The sequence below is a fragment of the Caloenas nicobarica genome, chromosome 19, assembly GCF_036013445.1.
Source record: "Caloenas nicobarica isolate bCalNic1 chromosome 19, bCalNic1.hap1, whole genome shotgun sequence".
Lineage (NCBI taxonomy): Eukaryota > Metazoa > Chordata > Aves > Columbiformes > Columbidae > Caloenas > Caloenas nicobarica.
This window is the reverse complement of record NC_088263.1, coordinates 6,207,840-6,228,986: the sequence shown is the minus strand read 5'-3', so window position 1 is coordinate 6,228,986 and position 21,147 is coordinate 6,207,840. Positions and strand designations below refer to the sequence as shown.

The 21,147-nt window shown below is 38.5% G+C and overlaps 1 protein-coding gene across 7 annotated transcripts in view; it reads right to left on the bottom strand.

Annotated features, from left to right (window-relative positions):
- The window catches only part of SPTAN1 (spectrin alpha, non-erythrocytic 1), a 48,617-nt gene that overhangs the window by 17,988 nt on the left and 9,482 nt on the right, over positions 1-21,147 (bottom strand). For all 7 annotated transcript variants that reach the window (XM_065648314.1, XM_065648315.1, XM_065648317.1 and 4 more), the window contains 25 exons: positions 19,575-19,715; positions 18,287-18,433; positions 17,545-17,678; positions 16,596-16,740; positions 16,347-16,501; positions 14,966-15,101; positions 14,328-14,429; positions 13,417-13,554; positions 13,055-13,165; positions 12,520-12,597; positions 12,192-12,347; positions 11,655-11,859; positions 11,344-11,525; positions 10,302-10,545; positions 9,870-9,992; positions 8,878-9,095; positions 8,051-8,143; positions 7,559-7,693; positions 6,874-7,022; positions 3,306-3,504; positions 2,536-2,640; positions 1,757-1,780; positions 1,391-1,426; positions 849-896; positions 93-184 (listed from right to left, as the gene is read on the bottom strand). In XM_065648314.1, coding sequence (XP_065504386.1) covers positions 93-184; positions 849-896; positions 1,391-1,426; positions 1,757-1,780; positions 2,536-2,640; positions 3,306-3,504; positions 6,874-7,022; positions 7,559-7,693; positions 8,051-8,143; positions 8,878-9,095; positions 9,870-9,992; positions 10,302-10,545; positions 11,344-11,525; positions 11,655-11,859; positions 12,192-12,347; positions 12,520-12,597; positions 13,055-13,165; positions 13,417-13,554; positions 14,328-14,429; positions 14,966-15,101; positions 16,347-16,501; positions 16,596-16,740; positions 17,545-17,678; positions 18,287-18,433; positions 19,575-19,715 — 3,296 coding nt within the window. The remainder of the gene's footprint in view (positions 1-92; positions 185-848; positions 897-1,390; positions 1,427-1,756; positions 1,781-2,535; positions 2,641-3,305; positions 3,505-6,873; positions 7,023-7,558; positions 7,694-8,050; positions 8,144-8,877; positions 9,096-9,869; positions 9,993-10,301; positions 10,546-11,343; positions 11,526-11,654; positions 11,860-12,191; positions 12,348-12,519; positions 12,598-13,054; positions 13,166-13,416; positions 13,555-14,327; positions 14,430-14,965; positions 15,102-16,346; positions 16,502-16,595; positions 16,741-17,544; positions 17,679-18,286; positions 18,434-19,574; positions 19,716-21,147) is intronic.

The following is a 21,147-nucleotide window of genomic DNA, read 5'->3' as shown; positions in this document are numbered from 1 at the left end:
GATTTGTTTAGCACAGGTCCCACGATGTCTTAGAACTCATACAAACAAAGCATTTTACTGAATTAAGACCAAATCTGATACAAACACCTCACCTGTGGAACCTCTGGACTTCGTGAGCACTGCCCAGCAGCTGGCTTCGCTCTTCTGCCAACTGCTGCAGAGACCTCCAGCGTTCATTGAGCTCCTGCAGAACAAACCAACCCCGCTGATATTGCAGATCACAGTTTTACAGCATTTCTGTTTGCTCAAGAAACTCTTGTGCTGGACTCAATTAAGTGTTATGATGTCAAAGAGAAAACTTCAGTAACCAGTAACATTTTGTTCACTCTGCTTATCTGCACCTTCTTCATTCTGCTGCCATTTACAACCATGCCGACAACTCCTTCAGCTCCATTCTCGTAGGCTTTATTTCAGGGGTCTACTGCAAATACTGATAGCGATGCTGGAAGATTTCCTAAAACAGCTACGCTTCTTTCTTTTACAGTACATAAACTTCATCGAGCAGTCAATAAGATAAATAAGCAGCCAAGATCAGCCTTTCACTTCAGGTGAAGGTTCCTATATTCTGCTTAATTCCAGAAGAATACACAAATCCAATTAGCCTAGCTAAATAAAATAATGTAAAGGGTTTCTCCTGAGATTTAAAACCAAATTATTTTATGTATATAGTAAGATATTGATGTAACCTGAGAAGCAAATGCTGTATATGTCAATACCTCTTTTCAATAAGTTGATTCAAAAAGGTTTATAAAGACTAATGAAATATAAAGGCTATGGAAAGGAAGGGTAAAAAAAAGAAAAGCAAGCTCTCAGCTTTTAAATCATCACAGAAAAAGTTGTATTATTACCTTGATTGAGCTAAAGGTTGCCACTGTATGTACCATCAGACGCGCAGACTGTATGAAAAGGTGGAAATAAAAAAATGCAGCATTAAAGTCAACTCTAACCAGTCAGAGCCAAAAATTAGACTGAAAAAAAAACTCCTTAAAAATCCATAATGACTTTGCCTTGGTCAAAAATACAGACTTTGTAAAATACAACTCTACAAAATGCAGGAAGAAACACACCCCCTAGATTTTAAAGGTTTCAGTGAAAACTCCTGCTGAATGCTTAAGAAATTTTTGTAACACGCTTGTTGAAGTAAACAAGCAAAGCAAAATGAAAGTCACTAACCCCAAACCAATACTGACCCAAACAAGTGCTGAGACCAAGACACCATTAAAATCACTTTGTCAACAGTCTTTAAAAAGAAAGAAGTGGGATAAAAAAAAGTAAAAGGGCGTGTGAGAAGGTGTATGGTGTTAAAAAAAAAAAAAAAAAAAAAAAAAAAAGATGTGCTGAAGTTCTTGTTTTACTTCCCTGGTGTGTGCTACTAAGCAATGACACCCACCTTCCATGGAGAGGCTGTCTTAGAATCAGTTTCATCCTGTTTGAAAAGGCAAAGAAACAACTTTAAACAGGAAGCAAAATCTAAAACTATCAGAATATATGAAAAATCTTTGCAAGTTCTCCATGTCCAATCCTTAACAGAGTATATCAATTTTCACAAGCATAATTTTGAGTTATCCTGCTTTGCATTGATTTGTGGTATGGGTTAAAACGCTCAGGAAAAAAAGGATTGAAGAGAAGATAATATTTTTATGTCCATTCAAAGTCATTATTGAATTCCTTCATGAAAATGGACTACAATTATGGCTGAACTTGTACATTCCGAACCCGTTATAATTGCCACACCATCTCAGAAACGAACACTTACCCTGGGCATCGCACCATAGACCTCCTGCAAAGGAACAACAGAAGCAACTTGTTATTTTCTAACAGAAATGAAGTTTTTACTATTTTTGAGAAACGGAAGATAGCAGCAGATTTGCTTCCATCCTTCTTCTACAAGCTGGTTACCACCACATCATTAAGCCAAATAGTGCTCGCACAACCTAAACTTGTAGTAGAAATGGGAGTTTGACAGCTCAACCATTTACTGCAAACAACCATCTTCGAGCTCAGAAAACAAACAAGCTGCTTCAATACCCTGTTAGCACTGGATACGATTATTTACAGAAATAGCACAAGTATGTGAAAAGCTTGGAGAAAAGTATGTTACTAAAACAAAAAAAACCAAACCAGAAAACTAACTGTATGTTGAGGTCTATTATATTTCTCTTTTCCCCTAGCATTCCTCACCATTTTTCCTGCCAAAAAAAAAAAAGAAGGCTGAAATTTCAAATTTGTAAGAAGTAAAGCTAATGCATGGATTCTCCATGACTTTTAATACTATTTTAAAGACTTTCCATTCCTAAAAAAAAAAAAAAGCTCTAGATGGTGCAGTTTGCTATAGCACTATTTAAAAAGAAACAATTTGAAGGGTACCCTTGTGATGGCCATTAAGTATCTCTGGTTAGAATACCAGTATTATCAGACCAGAAAGCAAAAATGAATGGCTAGAATCTTGCAATGATGCACAAAGCAGAAGACAACAGACAAAAGAAAGGAAGAAAGTCTTTTTCTTCTCAAGACCAAGTCAGAGAAAAAGCAGACCTGTTGCTGTACTACTTGCACTTCATCTGCCATCAACCCTTCTGACTCCAGGTCATTCGCAACCTTGTTTATGTCCTTCAGACGTGACTCGTTAGCTTTTAAATCCTGCACAGAACAGGAAAATATCACAGCGTTAACATTCACACAGGCAAAATATGTGGAACAAGTTGGCACGCCAGGGGTGCCAAAAAGTACACGGTTTGTAAACAGCAGGAATTCAGCACACTTGATCGGTGCAGTTACCAGTGAATATACAACGCGGGAGAGTCTATGCCAAGAAACCTCAGCTGCCAGCGCTGAGCATCAATGCAATAAAGAAAAAATAAAACCAAAAAGCTACTGGCGTTTTGAAGCAGAGAACTACTTTTTCATCTTGGGAAACATTCTACAGATGGAAACTAAAATGCATCTTTTAACAAAAAGAAGAGGAATAGCTTAACTGAAGGTTGTACTTTACACAAAATGAATTTCCTCCAAAGCCTGTCAGATTCTATATTTCAATGTGTTGAAAGAGAGTTTCCGTTCTCTGGATGCTGGGAAACATGTAGCAACCTCAAGACTGTAACCAAACTGAAGACTTTTAAATGTGGGATTCTCTCTATCCTCACAAAACAAAATAAAACAAAAATGCATATATACCTTTTTATTCCCAATTAAAGCCATGTCTCCTTCGCAACTATGCTCAGCTATGAAAAATTATCACAGATACACAATCAGCCTGAGGGGAGAGACCAGAACCAATGCGCACATTCCGCAGCATTAGAACGAACCTTCTGAAAATCATCAAACTTCTTCTGCAGCACCTCCACCTGCTCCAGATCAGCACCCACTTCCTCGTTTGTGAGCGCGGCCTCCTTCTCATTGATCCACTGCTGGAGCTCATTAGCTTCACGGAAAAGCATGAATTTTTTGCAGCTTTTCTCTAGCATGCCTTTGCGTTTTTCTCCCAGCTCCAGAAGAGAGTGATATCTGGAACAAGCAGAAGAGGGAAGCGGAGGCCAGTCAGACTGAACTGAGCAGAGTCACAGGGATTTACCAAATACCAGTGTCACCAAAGATGTGGGAAATCCCTGCAGGCCACACACTGTTCTTCTACTGAGTGATCTACTTGCACGTGATTAGGTAAATCTTAATTTAAGACGAGCCTCTCAGCTATTAGACATAAATGTCTTTCTTAACCATTATTCAGGACAAAATCTGCCAAATGTTTAAAAAAAGGTAGGTTTTTTTGACAATACAACTATATTCAACTGGGAAATCCATGAAACTCATTTCACATACACTGGTTTTATATTTGTGGAATTCCGAACACCACCAGTGAAATTGCTCCTCATTTACTTCAGAATAAACGCAAAGTAAAACCTCTAAAATGTTTAACTTGGTTTGGATAGGTAATTAAATCTCAAAAGACTGGCCATTTATTTAAAACCACAAGAAAATGACTCCTACTTGATTCCTGGTAACCAGCTAGACACAGCCAGTCCTACAAGACCTTTCCCAAGCTATTGCTGAAAAAAAAGCCAAGGGAAGTTTTATAGCCGTTAATACTGAATTACAGCTCTCTTTGCAGTGCCTAACGCCTGTTTTTAAAGAACTTGCATTCGGCAAAGCCACACCCTGAACACCCATTCCTACTGTTACCCTACTTTTAGTCTTCCGAAAGATGAGATATTCAAGCTGCATCAGATTGCACATCGGCCTGTTGCAGTGATCAACAGTAGTAATTCTGATTATTAATATATATTTTATATATTAATATAATCTGATTATTAAGCCATGAAGATCCCCATTTCGATGTTATTAAATTGAATAATAATAAGATATCGCCGAGACACCTGCAGGGGCCTCAGATGGGGAAAGGGCAGCCCCATGATGTTTTCGTTTCCCACCTTGGAGCACACAGGGCAACAGCAATTACACATCCCAACCTCAAGAGCTCTATGATGTAGCGTCTTCCTAACCAATAACTCAGAGATTACAAAAAAGTCTGTTGAAGAAAATCCTTGATACCCTGAGCTGTAACGTCTACGCAAACTGATAATCAACTCTAAGTCTTTCCACGGAAGCAGAGACCATGTGGTTTCCAATCTACCCTGGTTTACGGCTGGATAAAAATGAAATAAGAATCTTTCGTATTAGGTTTCAACGGAAATGTTGGACCCTGACTTGAGGAAAACACTCTTGAAGCCTGCCCTGACTGCAGCTCTTTGCCTCAGCACACAATTTTAGGTATTAAACATTTGCAAAGTGCACAGCGGATCTGGGACAAAATTCATTCACTCAAAAGTTACTTCGCAACACTTCAGAGATTAACATAATACTTTCACTTTTGAATCTCGAGATATATATTGTCTATGAAAAGACACAGCCAATGAACACTATTACTTTGGATCTCCCAGCAGCTTTCAAGAACATAATGCAAACTTCATCTTTTTTCCAGGAGACCTGAATACAAGTTTGAAAATTACATTAGTGTTTTGATTTTTTAAAAAATATCCTATATAAACTAATGTTTTTGACTGCCCAGCATAAATGTTACTTTAACTACAATAACCCCACTCTTCTTGAACTCCAAAGTACTCATATGTGACATAATACTTCGTATACGTATCTTTATATTTATATAAACAAACTAATATTTCTATCTGCACCTCAGAAAATGCAAGATATGCTTTTTAAAGAAAACGGTCTAGATACCGCTAAAGCCTCATTTGGTCAGCAAGATCAGCATAATGGAAAATAATGTCATTAACCAATTTAGCAGCACAGAGGTGACCAACAAGATAAGCAGCTGGCTGGACGGCTGGCTAGAAAGAACACAGGAAACACATACCACAACAGTCATCTAAACTAAAATAATTCACATTGCAGGAATTGCTTCCTTCAAGTCTCTTTGGAGCAGCTTTCCCAAAGAAAGAAACAAATAAAGGGAGGATGAAGAGTGACAGTACAGAGACAGCATGGTTTAGAAAGGGCTAATCCTACTCACAGTTCTTCGACCTGTTTCATACGCAGAGATACACTGCCGACCTCCTTAGTTATGAGAGTCCTGCACAGACAGAGGGGGCACAGCAAATGCATGCAAAAAATTAGTCAGATTAACAAAAATAATGAAAGCAGCAGCTCCATCCATGGGTTGTCTGTGGTAGGAGATGGTTAAGAGTTCACATTTAAATGGAGAAAATCAGGTGTCACTCAGAAGCAAACAAAGCAAATCAGACCAGGAGTACAATTCACATAAGGAAACCGCAGCAGTACAGTTAAACTCTCTCTATAAGGTCTCCTCATTTCCTGATCATTGTGCCATGTGATTGTAAATTAAAGGGCTGTCCTCTCTCCTTAGCCCTAAAATAAGGTGCCCTAGTTCTTGAAAGCAGCATGCAAACTCATAGAGAATGTTACACATTATTAAAATCCTGAACAAGGCACCACAACTTTCCAGCATCCTTTCTTCTCACCAGTACAATGTTTTATATATTTTTTTATATTTTTTAAAAATTCTAGAGCTAAAGCTAGTAATTGTTGTATTCCACTGTAATAACTGGTGACTCAAAACAAATGAGTGGGAAGACATTCTCATGTAAAATGACAGCGTAGCTGTGCAAACAGATGGGAGTATGCATAGAACTTTCAGCTTTGGCTTCCAAGTGGCTTGATAAGATGAGCCAGGAGCTCACAGCTATCACCCACAGCCCTTGCTTCAACTAATCTACAACTACCATGTGCTTTATGAGGTCACCACTAAGCCACCATCCAGTTTTCTCTTTTAAAAGAGGAAAAAAAAAAAAAAATAAAGGAGAGGGCACCTCTTAGTGCATATAATGGCAACAAATAATGGCACCGCATTTCAGGAAAAAAGTAATGAGCTATCACCAAAGCAGTCACAGCTCCTAAGGAGGTCACACCTCCAGAGGCAGCCCTGTATAGGGAGGGTACTGTACTTTAAGTAACCAAATTTAAGAAAGCTTTTCAAAACAGATCACACATTAAGAAGTGACAACTACAAATACAAGAGCTGCTTAGGACAGATACAACTCACAAACAAGCTTAAGTTGTTAGGTACAACAACAAAATAACACATAAAATACCAAAGTCAGACAGTAAATTGAGCTCTAGTGTAAAGAGTTTTACAGTTAAAAAATGGAAAAAGCAATCAGAAAATCCAGAGTAAGAATAAAACAACTCCACATGGTGTCCCTGGTAAAGGAGCCCCTTCTTTTGCTCCAATTAATTACTCCCTGGTGCAAGAGGCATTGACCTAAACTTTTGGCATATGTGAGGCAAAAGCCAAGCCAGCAAACGCTGGATGGGTGTCGTATCTCATCAGTTAGATCTTACTGGTTGTCAATCTGCTCCTGTCGCAGTGCTATGCTGCCTTGCTCTTCCAGGAGATTCTCTCGGGATGCAGACTGGGCAGGATCCAGTTTTTTCACATAAGCAGCTGGTACAAAGCCCTGACGATCATTAACTTCAACCTTCCACCAGTCCTGGAAATGAAAATAAATAAATAAAGCAACCACTGTGAGGCAAGCAGCAAGCGTGAAGTACGCTGAGCGACTGAAAGCTGAAAATTAAAGACTCCTATTAACACAGGAAAAACAGTGATGCTTACAACAGCTTGCTCTTTTTATAGAGATAATTTCAAACAAATAGTCTCTTGAAGACATCTAGGTATTACTTCCACGTCTCCCCTTGTGTTTGGTTGAAAATTCCTCAACAGCAGGGAAATAAGTTTTCTCAGACATATGCCCTATAGCATATGTTGTTTATCTGACTTGGAAAAACTGGCAGCTGCAGAGGAGTCATGCGAATGAGCTGACGAGGTGTGAGGAAGTGCTGAATGGGAACATGGACTAAATGTACAGATTCTTTAACTTCTTTGAATGCTTTTATTAAAAAAACAAACCAACAAACAACAAACAAAACCAAAACAACACAACAAAGCACCAAACAAAAATGCTCTGCAGGACACACAACACCAAGTGAGCCAAGCAGCTCAGCAAACCAGAAGGCACACGCATACCTTGTTGGTGCTGTTGAGTAAGGTGAGGATATCTCCCTTTTTCATAGTCACCTCCCGGGGACTCTTCTCTTGGTAATCATAGAGTGCCAGAACAAGCTCTTTTCCAGTTTCGTCATCCGTGGGAGCAACTTGTTGCTAACAAAGAAGGAGCACAAGAAAAAATTAGTTGTTCCATGTTTACTACAGTCAATGGAGTTGTCCTAAAACACACGTCAGCCTTGGTTAAAGCTACCGTAGAGCCTTAAAATTATTCTTGTTGAAATAAATGTAATGCAGGTAGAGTCTGGGCTCAAACCTTGAAAACTACCATATTATACTGTTTTCTTCCAATGCAACATAGCTGCCCGATTATAAGAACAGACCACTAATTTTTTTGAGAAAAATCAAGCAGAGTCTGCAGTAAGTTCTCAAAAACAACAACTGTTATTAAGCTTTGTCTTTACCTTCTGCTGACCCAAGAATTTCAGCAACATGATTAGCATCTTTCCTTACCCTGCACGACTGGGCCTGTTCCCTTAACGCCTGTATGCTACTGCCGTAAGCAGAAAGATCAGACATCAAAGCTTCATGTTTCTTCAGAAGAGCCTGAAAGTGAAAGATAAAACCGACATGTACACCTGGCCATTTTACAAATACTACTCTGCTTAACATATTAATATATACTTTGGCTCCATACACAGGGAATGTGGGTTTTTCAGAGCTGCCAGTCTTGTGACTCTCATTAAGAGTAACTACTTCTATTTATTCACAGGCTAGATAGTAGCTGAAATGCTTCTGGTGCCTTTTCTGTACCTTATCTCGGAAACATTCTTTTGTTGGGACCAGGAATAACACTGTTTCCAGAGTGATACGTGGTAAGTTTGAAAGTCCTGCACTTCATTTTGATGGAATGTCAGTCAGCAGTGTCTGGGACATGGTGTTTGGCCACAGAACAATATAGTAAAATACCTCCAGACAAAAAAATTACTTCCAAACCAATGAACTGCTGAAAATCAGACTCGCACTGAAACGCAACATCAAATGAGGAATTTGCTGATATTAGTCTCATTATATTTTACAAGAACCCTATTAAAAAGTGAATACAAATTTAAAGTTTCCTCACAATTAGTTTTATATACTGAAGAGCAAAATTTCATGTGCAATAACTAAGGCCCAGCAAAAACTGTCACCTTTTGACTCTGAGCTAAAATTCAGCTTGATTCAAGCACCTTCTGTCTTTTTACTTTAGAATCCTGAAATTAGCAGAACTCTTTATTTATTTAGCACTGGACAAATCCTCGTTGTGCTTAGGTAAAAGCGATTCAAACAATCTCAAATACCTCAGCAGAGTCTTCATCTTTTCCATAGTCTGTGCTGCCTACAATGGGCTCCTTTTCCCTCATCCAGGATTCTGCCTCGTTAGCATCAGCAAAGTACTGCTGAGCTTGCAGGGAATCCTCTAGGTCTTGTCGACGCTGTGATGCTTTAGCTTTCAGAGAGTCCCATTTTTGGTTTAGCTCATTCAATTTGATTTTCACATCCTCAGCTGCAAAGTGTCCTGTGTCACAGAAAGAGAAATGAAGGATTTAAGGAGACACAAATAATACAGACTAAAAGATTATTCATACTTCTTGAAAGTCACAGAAATTAGACACATTTAAACCTATGTAGCCTATTCTGACTAGAATAATGAAAGCACAACTCAGCTTGTCCTTTTGCCTCAGACTGTAGCTCTCAATCAAACTATACCAGGAATATTTGAATCCTTAAGAACAAAACAAGCCACAGAGTATTTCCTCTCAATGATGAAATGGGAAACTCATCTCTTTCCAGTGTCAGAGCTTTGATGCCGACAAATATTATTTCAGATGTGCATTCTGAATCCTGGAATCAGGCAATTTTTTTTAGTATTCTGGTGTTAAGAACACCCAGGCAGAAATAAAGATCCATGCTTATTTAAAAGCAGGAATGACTCACTGTCTTTGTGGAGAATCATCTCTCATGTCATGATTATGTATCTCAGCTACAAGCCTTCAATAGATTTTAAAATGGAGACTAAATATCATCAGCACAAAGCTGTTGAATATAGCGCTCATGTGATTGTGGAGAGCAGATGGAGATCTGTGAAAATCATGACAGGTTCCCAGCAAGGAATCTATTTTTATTTTCAGGTGAAAAAATGACCAGAAGTTCATCCTGCTAGCAGGTACCTGCCTATTGCTTGGATAAAAACAGGCAGTAATTCTTAATTGTACAGGGCCAGAGAATAAAGTCCAGAACAAAGACTTTTGCATTTCTGAAAGAGAAAGAATTAAAAACGATTGAGACATACCCTCTTCCACCATAGCATTTCCTTTCTGTGTGACTGCTTTAATACGGGGCTCATGGCCTGCAATTTCTGCCTGCAGAGCCTGGTGCTTCTTTAGCAGATTCTGGACACCAATTAAGTCCTTGCCTGAAAGATATAAAATAGTTAATCAGCTAATTCGGAGTCAGACTAACCAAAAATGTCCAGGAAGCTGTAACCAATGCTAGACAAACTTGCAGAATAAGAGCTACCACAATGAAGACAAAGCTAAGTTACCCATTGGAATCGCAGAAGTAACATAAGTTAAAGAACCATGGGTGATGACAAAGATGTAACTCCAGGCAATGTTAATTACAACAAACATTTCAGAAATTTCCAGGGAATGTTCCATTAAGAGACAAGTTATGACAGAGCAATTCTGAAAAGTAAATCCTGGAGGTATTGGGATGGACCCACCTCGGTTTGTTGAAGCTGCAATAGGTTCTTTTTCCCTAATCCAGGTCTCTTCGTCCTCAATGTCACGGAAAAGCTGCTGCAGGCGAAGAGAATCAGCAAGTTTCTGCTTGCGAGCTACCATAGGATCCTTTAGAGCTTCATAACGAGCTACTAAAGCTTCTTGTTTCTTCTTGATGTTGTCAGCATCAAAGTGCCCGGCATCTTGGAACTGGCGTGCCTGGATGGTAATGCCATCTATACGATCCTAAAATTAATTCAGCAAGAGTATTATGTTAGAATCTCTGTAAAACGGCTGCAGCAACTGGAAACATTTTCCGTTCTTAGCTAGTAAGTTACGTAGACGAGAACCTCAGCTGCACACTGCCGGTGCAATAATTGTGGTAATAATGATATCCTGGATAACATTCAGCAGATTATGTAAATGTAACTGGTTTTATTCTGTTAATTTCATAAAATAAACAAAATATTCTTGAAAATACATTAACTTTACAGATGTGCTACTCTACACAAACCGTTTTTCAGTTGTTAACAACTAGTAATTCCAGTTGTGGGAACCCAGATTTTGTTGTTTTTCTTGCTGTAGATTTAATTCCCCTGAAGATCATTTGCAAATGAAGGAACCATTTGCTGTAAAGTTCTGTATTTAAAAACTGATCTATTCTCCCTCTCCTCCCATTTCTTAGAGCTATATAAAAACAAACCAAGCAAAAATAAGCTGTTGCAAATGGAAAGTCTAAGGAGGAATTATTTCCTACGCCAAGCACAGCACATTTTCTTAAGTTGGTATTCACAACACAAACCAATGCTGTGCTGTCAGCAGGTTAAAGTTACTTTTTCAAAAAGCTTATTTTTGTCAAAGTCATGAAGATATTGTTCCTAGAGACATACAATTTACATTTCAGTTCAAAATTATTTCTGATAAATAAACCGTAAAGACCAACGCTACAAAAATCATGAAAACAGAGACCTGCTAAGGTCTCTGGAGTGAATACTTTTGAGTGACCTGATCTAAAAGGGCAGGAAGAAAAATTATTCCCCTTACCTGATGGGCAGCAACATCTGCCTCTAGCAGGGCATGTTTCTTCTGAAGATTCTGAACATTAGTAAGATCTTTTCCGTAATCATCAGAAGCTAAGTGTCCCTCCACTTCATACAGCCACAGCTCTATGTCCTCCACATTGCGATTAAACTGCTGCTGTTGATTGGCTTCACGCAGTTTTATACCTGCCCGAGACAGAGTGGAAAAAGGAAAAGACAACATAAGTTTTCCACTTCATTTAACCCCCTTCCTGTCTTCTCCCAGGTAAACTCTCTAGAAAAAGAACTGCCTGTATTCTTCTGAGCAAGTCATACCTTTGAGCTCAGTGGCCTCCAGAAGTTTTTTCCACAAGCTGATAACTTCATTCATGCGAGCTGCCACTTCATCAGATGCATAGTGATTGACATCAATCAACTTCTGGCCAGCTTTCTCCAGTGCATCAATACGGCTCTGATTAGCAGAAAGCTCTGCTTCAAAAGCCTGATGTTTCTGAACTTTACCTTGCAAGTTTGATGGATCCTATAGATGAAGAAACGATAAGAACATTTCAATCCAAAAAATGGAACTATAGGTCTCTAAAGAATTTTTAAAATTAGACCACATTCATATACATGCCAAAATGTCACAAGAGGATTTGGTGCCAAAAATATGCCTTTGAAATCAGAACACTTAAGCTATTAAATAAGTACAATTACAGCATCATGGGAAAATCCCCCTTGGGGTCAGGGAGAAACTGCAGTTCCTCCTGCTGCCATTAATACTCCTTACTATCAGCAACATTTTGGCTGACACTGCTTCGTATCATTGGAGTATTGCCTTAAAATTACTCTAATGTTCGTCTGCATGTTTACCTTGTACGCCTCATCTGTTGCAGTTTTCATTTTTTCATTAACCCAACTCTTTAGCTCATCAGAGTCTCGGAAAAACTGCTGCAGATGGAAAGAATCTGCAAGTTGAGCACGGCGGTACATAGCTCGTTCGTGAAGGGCATTTCGGCGGCTCAGCAGCTGAAAATAGAAGTCGAGGTTTTAAAATTCTTCAAGCTTGTAAGAACCACCACTGTATCTGTACTTTTGGGAGAGCTCCACTGGCTTATCCTATATAGCACTCACACCATTTAAAATAATAAAGCAGAACACGATTTAAAGTCTACAGTCCAAATCTATTTTAGATACTTACAGCATCTCTGCGTGTAGCAACATCATCCATGGCATAATGGTTATTCTGAATCAACTTAGTAGCAAACTCATCTAATGCCTAAAGAGAAAACAGGTTTCCATTTACTTGGTGTAACAGAAATTGTTTGTGCAAGTTTACTTAGATTAATTCTCAAAAGTTTATCAGAATAAAACTAACAGAAAGCCATTAACATAGGTGTTGTTACACCCTTTTTTATCTGTACCATCATCTTACACGTGGAAGAGTGCAGATTTTTGACAAATCCTCATCCACACGTGTGCTGGCATGATACACAAGCACCGGGTTACTCAGCTCTCTAAGGCTGCAATTGAGCCCTAGCCTATATTTCCCATTATTTTCCACTTTAGGGGCAATACACATAATTTAGAGATAATACATCCCACAAACAGTGGATCATTCTGCAGAGCAAACCCCATCCTTCACTGTCATCCTCCAGCAGTGTCTCCTCCCAGTCAACATATTCATTTGTTTCATTTCTTGCTCATTTAGTGATGACCTAATGTAAATGTCTTACTGTGATTTTCTCCTCTTGGGCACTTAAGGATTTTTCAAAGTCCTCATGCTTCTTTAGAAGAGCCTCCACACTATCCAGAGAATCACCAAGGTCTTCATTCAGCAGAAATGCCTAAAGTAAGGAAACAAACACATTTTTATGTCTCCATGCTAAGCTAAATCAAGCACAGTCAGTGATGTTTCCTACCATATGATTTTGTTGGTAAGGATGACATACTGGGATAGCATTCCCTGTATACCTCCAACAGCCAAAGGTTCTGAATAATTCACTGTCACTAGTAAATACCAGCTGTTTAAGTCTACAGAAGACTAGGCAGAAATTAAAATCAACCGTATCTAGAGAGTTCAAAGATATGCACTCACTTCTTGTTTGCTCATCCAGTTGTCCACTTGTTCGGTATCTCTGTAGAAAAGCTGCAGGTCCATGCACTGTTCATACTGTTGCCTGCGAAGCTCCCATAGTTCTAGCAAGGCAGACCGTTCATCTGAGAGGATGGTCAACTAATGGATCAGGAAGAGGAATATATAATAATTTTATTTAACAGTCTGGTTCATTTCCATGTCAATGTAAAATCAAGTTGGAACTCTAAAAAATTGGTTAATACTGGACTGAAAATGACCTCCTACGTAAAGAATAATTCTCCTGTCACTGATATCATCCTCCTCGCACAGGTCAAGCCTCTTCTCAGCTTATCAAGCTTGAGTAGTGGCTACAACCTTCTCACGTCTGTCAGAAACCTCTCCTTTTCCAAATTAAATCTACAAAGAGATATTTAATGGACAACTGCTCTTTTTGACTGCAGACCTATTCATAAGAGAAGCTCTTCAGCCAACTATCCTGCTTCCTCAGCCTCCAAAATCTCTTTGACCCACTGCTGTGACATTTGAACTGACTGACCAATGTTTCAATAATGCAGACTTCATGAGAGGCCTCATTAGTCTGAAACTCAAAATTTAGAAATACTAAATATTTACTGACACTTCTGAGAGCAAACCTAAACTTAGATAAACAGATAAGTCTTTTTTCTTTTGGAAGATATAGTAATAGTTCCTAATGGATAGTACTAATAGTCCTAATAGTTTCTACTAACAGATAGGCAGAAGCTGTCAATTTGAGAATGAAAAGCACACATTACTTAAATACACTAAAAAAGCCCTGTAACCTAGAGGGATGATACTTTTCAGCTTATGATCTTAACAAGAAATGAACTTTTAAATTGTAGGACACAGAAAAAGAGACAAAACTCTTCTTGGAGATCTTGCTCTCAACTTACCTTTTCTTTAACTTCATCAGAAGCATAGTGCCCAGCAGCAAGCAAAGCCTGGCCAGACTCATCAGCAGATTTGAAGCTATCTTCATGGGCATCGATTTCTCCCTATGAAAGGGGACGTCATAAGCATCAGAATATGAAAACTGCTATTGAAAACAACACAGAGACAACAGTCTGGACACCTGAATGATACACATGCAACTACCTTTAAATACATTAAACCTAACATAAAAACTAGATGGAAATGTATTACCTTAAAATGCAGATCAGGTAAGTATGAATTCATATGTTAAAATGAAACTAAATGTTAGTTTTAAGCTGCACTCTTTCTGCCTACTTATAGCAATTCCTCGTGATGGAAAACTAAAACAGTCATTAGTCCTACTGACTGCAACCATGTCTAACCTATTTTTTATAAAATATTATCATAAGCATTCTTAAATACTTATTTATTAGTGTATATCTACTATCAAGAAACAAAGTAAAAATATTAAATCAGGACAGCAACCTAGTACTGTGTTCATTGCACGATCAAAGGATTCTAGTGATACAACATCAGCCGTTCTGCCTCAGAGACTGTGTTAGACACACAGATCAGTTCTAGGCGTTGCTGACTGGATTTGGCTCTACAGCCGTTATACCTTATGTTCCTGATGTCTGTCTAGAAGGGCTTCTGCTCCAGCCACATCATTGGCAAGTTCATCTGCATTAATCAGAGCCTTCATCTCAGTCACCCAGCTGGTGAGGTCTCGGAAATCCGCAAGAAAGCGCTGCAGCCTTAGGAAAACAAAAGAAAAAATGGTTGCAATAATTTGTTTGCATAGTTTCTCCATCCTTACCCCAAATAAAGGGCTACAAACATAAAAGTTGTTCATCTGATACAAACAAAAAAGACAATACCAAAATGCAATCAGAATATTAAATAGCTAAATATGCTCTCAATCAAAAAAACAAGCCTTTTAAAGTTAGGAAAAGGCTAGGTTCAAAATCAATTTCTCAAAGACATGTTTTGCATATAACTTATATTGAAAGTAAAAGGAATATTCTGAACTACAAGCCTATATATGTTGAAGGCAACAGAAATCAAACAATAGCTCTCAGGCAGAGTGTTCCAAGACAGCCCACAGGACTGCTGCTGTCACAAGCACAGCAGTGTGTGTTGGGGGGAAATGACAGAAACTTTCAACTGCACATGTCTCAGCCTTAAAACAAGCAAACATTCTCAGACTCTCTTCAGCCTCTACAGTTATTGTCTTTGGCAGGTGCTTAACATTTATCAGCAAAAGTGATCAGTTTCTGCTGCTTCCCTTTTAAATTTGCTGTTAATTGACCTTAGGAGATTATGACAGGGAAGGCAAAGGAAAACAATTACTCATGTGGGTCTCTACCACCATAAATCTTGCATCACAGGAACAAACAGCAGAAAAACAAAGCCAGAAAGGATGTAAACTAACCACCATCTTAGGGTTTCTTTTTAGTATGGCTTCTCAATAGTGACCTAACAGATACTGTTTCATAGACAACCAGGCTAGTATAGAAACAAGATTGAATAAAGACAAATCGCACAGCAAGCAACTACCACAGAAACAGGTACTTCATTTAGTCTAGGACAATACATCAAACAACATACCCTACTTTAGTCTTCAGAGAATCATAAGGACTCCATAGTGAACAAATCTATAATATGTGTATAAAAAACCCCCACCAAAACTAAAACAGACATGTATTTCAAAATGCAGATATCAACTCAGACAGGGGAAAAAAGCAGACATCCTAAAACAAAGTGTCTATTTTCATAATTGATCCAAATCCAGAGAATGACCAAAAGCTGTAAGTATTTATCATATAAATATTTCTTTTACTACAATAAGTTATTGTAAAATACTATCTAGTGAACAAGACTGCTGCTGAAAACAGCAGAATCCTCCCAAAATATTGGGAACAGCACCCCTTTCTTCTCAAGAGCCCCCTGTCAAATTTGCATAACGAAAACAGGTCATTTTGGCACTCCAGCATTCCTACCTGTAGGAGTCGTTAAGGCGAGCGTGCCTCTCTGCTGCCGAAGTTCGGATCTGTTCCCAGTTGGCAATCAGCTCCTCCCGTTTCACTTGAATTTGAGAAGCATTTATCGGGTGAGACTGCTGCAAACGGTCAGCTTCCGCACAAAGGGCCTTGACCTAAACCCAGCCACACACAGTGAGTAAGCTTCTAGTCTTCTACAAGCAGGTTACCTCATTTAAATTGTAGGTAAAATGCATCTCATATGGGTACCTTATCTTCCAGAGCTGCAAGATCTCTTTCCAGGCCTTCATGTTTACGCAATAAAGCCTGCACACTTGCCAAGTCTCTGCCAAAATCGTCTGAGGCCATCAACTGCCCTTTCTCCTTAATCCAGCTGATTGTTTCATCCACATCCCTTCAAAACAAAGCACAAATTGAAAGCAGTCTATCTTGTACGGGAAAAAGGAAGAAGGCAGGATGTTTTCCTGCATGTATGCCAGACGTACTGGCATACGAGCCCGTATACATAAACACCGCAGCCAACTACAATCATCCTTAAAAAAAAAAAAAAAAAACAAAAAACCAAAAAACCACAAACAAAAACACAATACCACCACCCACAAAACAAAACAAAACCACCACCACCACAAAACCCCCTATATATATTTTTTTTTTAAATTTAAAAAAAAAGCCTTAAAGTGTATTGGCAGGTCGTTCTTCAGATGGCATTACCAGATGCAAATAATGAATTGCAGCACCACCGAGCACTATCACCTAGTAGATCCATTTCCCACTCTAGACCCTTCTCTGACTTAATTACAGCAAATCTCAAAATGTTGTAGATAGAGATGAGGATAGAAAGACACTATTTAAATACCCCAAAACAATTAGACTGACACGCATCTGACAATAAACAAATATCCCTTTTAAAGCTCATCTAGGACAGAACTGGGGGAAAAAGCCCACAGAGGAAAGAGAAGCAAAACTGCCATCAGCAAGAACGAACAAAACCACCAAGTGTTGAAAAGCTAAATCAGAATGACTATTCTAAGGTAATTCTAGAACAACAAGGTCCTTATTAAACAAGCCACACAGAAGAGTAGAGCAAAAACATAACAGACAACAGCAGCTCTCCTCATAATACTGTGTGCAGCTGAACGCACTATTAAGTATCCACACAAGTATTACATCACTTCAGCAGATCGAGCCAAGATCGTACCTGTTGAAACGCTGAACTTCCGCTGCCCCAAAGAGTTTTCCTTGCCTCTGAAGGGCAAGTCCCTTAAGACGCTGCCAGCTTGCATTTACTTCATCCTGTTTGGACTTTATCAGTTCCTCTTCAGGGTGTTGTTCCTTGCGAGAAAGGAAAAATGCTCTTTTCCTATGTTCTGTGGTTTTACATCCATTGACAAAACCTCTAAACACCTCTGTTTTTCAAGAGATCAATTTATAATAACCATACTTTCCAGATGATTTGATAGTTTTCCTGAAACCTCACCATATAAACATTCAATATTCTTGCAGTAGTTTAAGTTTCCCCATCCACTAATTAGTCAACGGGAAAAGGGTTGTAAACGGAACCTATTTTTCCTGGATGCAATACTTCCTGACTTCTCTGCATCCTTGGTCAAGCCCCAGATGACATACCAGAAGATTTATTAATCCTGGTTGTCCAAGGGAAATACATTTAACGTCAAATACAACAAGTTTCTCTTACTAATCACTACTCCCCATATTTTCAGGAACTTTCTCGGCTGGGGCAGTTACTCAAGCTGTTCAACAGAACAAGTGAATCAAATAATGAACATTTAAGATTAAGGTAGTCAAGGATCTAGGCACACGTAGAGTAAAGCCTTAAAATCTGCTATGAAACCAGAGAGGAAAAAGAGGAAACTGCAGACAAAAGGTCACTGGTATAAACCAGACTTGCCAAGAGAGATTTAACACACATGAATGTTTACCTGGATAAGTTTGCCAGCAAACTGGTTCACTTCATTTACTCTTTCCTCATGAGCTGCAAGGTCTGTCTGGAACTCTTCAAACTTCTTTTGCAAAACCTCAACATGCTCCAAGTCCTGCCCAAGCTCTTCTGAGGTCACTATTGCTTCCTAGCACATTGAGGGGAAAAAAAACCTCAATTTCAGTATGACCTATTGGAAACCACTACTAGAAATCATGAAACAAACTGTCCTAATTTTGAATAGGTCAAAGATAGTAAAAATCACTGTGTTTAAAGTCAGATTTAAGACTACGATATTTCCTCCTTTAACTCTACTCCTCCCTAAGATCTTTTTATTATTGCAGAAAACATGCAAGATCACTAAGGCTATTATTTTTTCATCTTGCTTGCTCTTATTAATTTTTCAATGTATTGAATATAACCAGTTCTACGATCACAGATTTTATGTTCTGTGCACAATTATGACTATTACAGTAACTGAAATTAGTGAAAGAAAATATGCACAGAAAAAACATACTGTTAAAACTACAAAATAATGGCCATGCTTTTTCAGAGTACACACAGACTTGGAATTTTACATTTTTAGATTGTTTATGGCCATTTGCTATGGCCTTCCGATGCAAGATTTCTTTATGAAAAGTGCACTGTCACATTTGGTAACAGTTATGCAGGGTTTACAGTTTGAACCCACAGTGACACAAAACAGCAAACCATCATTAAGAAAACCAATATCATCATTTTGTGGCTTTTCTTCTTGGTAGTGTGGTTTGCGGTCCGTTTCCTCAGAGCTCAAAGAATCAAGAGCCAACAGTTCTCTTGCAGTGAACATCCTTACAATGTGTATCTAAAGACCCTCCAATCATTAAGTAATTATGTACATGCTGCTTGCTGATTAGGCTGGCTACTTTCTATAACAGATCACTTAGAACACCTATAAAAAACATTTGCTTTTACATGTTGAAGATTTCCCTTATAGGAAACTTGCGTTTGATTACTATGAGAAATACAAAGGTCTCCTCAAAGCAAAGAATTAATTATGTTTAATTACACTCCCCAACATGCAGGCTTCCTCTCTTACTCTAGTACCTTTTATTTGTGGCTGCAAAAGAAGCAATAGTAGTTTGCATACCTGCTGCTTATAAAATAAGAATAATCTAAATGAAATGTGTAGGTGCCTTTAAAAGCTCTCTGTGACTGCCTGAACTCCAGCAACAATATGTTCATAGAAAATTTCAACACAAACACAAATTTCCCATTAAGAACACAGTAAATGCAGGTAATAGTTATACCTTGTCATTGATCCAGTCTAAGACATCTTCACATTCCCTTAAGTATTGCACCAGCTTCTGTGCCTGCAACAATTTGACTCCCTTCTCTCTCATTTTTTCCAACAGCAATTCCCATAGTCGGTGCAGCTCCTGCAGCCGAGTCTAGAACAATACAATGCTGTTATTAAAATCCCGTACGACAGAAGATGAGATTTGTTCCCTTCCTGACCTTAACAGAATACAAAGAGCGACAAACCTCGTAACAATTTCATCTCCAGTCATTAGTTTTCAAATGATGAAAAGTGATGTAACAACATAAAATTAGAAATTCCTGAACAGAGTATTTCAACACTTGTTATTAATGAAGCTATCAAATAGTTACTTTTACATAACTATGAGGTAAACATTTTGAGATAAAATTTAAGTTCTATACCACTGTGAAGTCAGACCAAAAATTAGCTGCCATCCCCTTCAAATGTTCAGTCTTTTACATGGAAGTCAACTCCCAATAAGAGAATCTCATCTTCATTTGGGGATTTATTTTTATTTAAGACCACACATTTTGTTTCAAGTGAAACTTGTGCCACTTTACAGTACTTGAACCATTTCTCTTAGCACTAGTCAGTTAATACATTTAACCAACATTGTTAAGTAATGTAATACTGAAACACTAGTAGCAATTACTAGTTTTAATATTGAGTCTCTCTCTGACTGCGCTTTGACTTTCAAAACTGTTGGGAGCAACCATAAATTTTATAGACAATTAAAAGAAAAACCACACTCCCACACAGAAACACAGCTTGCAAAACAGGAAAGTATCTGCTCCACCCATCATCCGTAACGCTTTGCTCATCAAGACCTGAAACTTGAAAGTCACGCTAGAGAAGCTTTTGAACATCCAGCACGGGTGGACGCCCATTTAATCCATTGAGAAGCTCAGGTAGGTTTGAAGGGAGGAAAGAGCTCACACAACTAAATTTCCTAGCGCTGCCCAAAAGGATAGTGCAAATCGTCAACCAAGGAAGAAAGAGGACATTGCAAAAAGAAGTTGCACCGCACAGCCAGAAGTTTCACCTACTCGTATGTGGGACCCCACTTGGGTAGCGGTTACTATGGGGCGCTGCGCAGTCCGGTACGGCGTGAAGGACTGAACCATTAAAAGGCAAATTACCACTCCAAACAGAACACAATTAACAACTTACATTGAGCAACTAAGACAGTATTACTTAAGATCACCCAACTGCAAAGCACTGTTTGTTTATTTTTCCTATTTGCAGTAAAGATTAACGATCACAATGAGATTTTCAAAACAATAATTACCTTTGGGGTTTTTAAATTGAATTGCTATATATAAGCCAAAAAAAAAGAGTGGTCAGCATCCCCAACACCAGGCCTTGTGAATTTGCTGCTTGTGCCATTTTGGGAAGAACACCACATATAATTAAACATTTGCCTTGTGACTTTCAAAATGTCTTTGAATTACTGATCATTTTCTAGTCCAAATTCCTGGACTCTACTGGCAGCCAGTTCAGCTCAGAACTGGATCCAACAACAGAGACGAGCTGGGTGCTCATGAAAGAGAAAAATATCTATA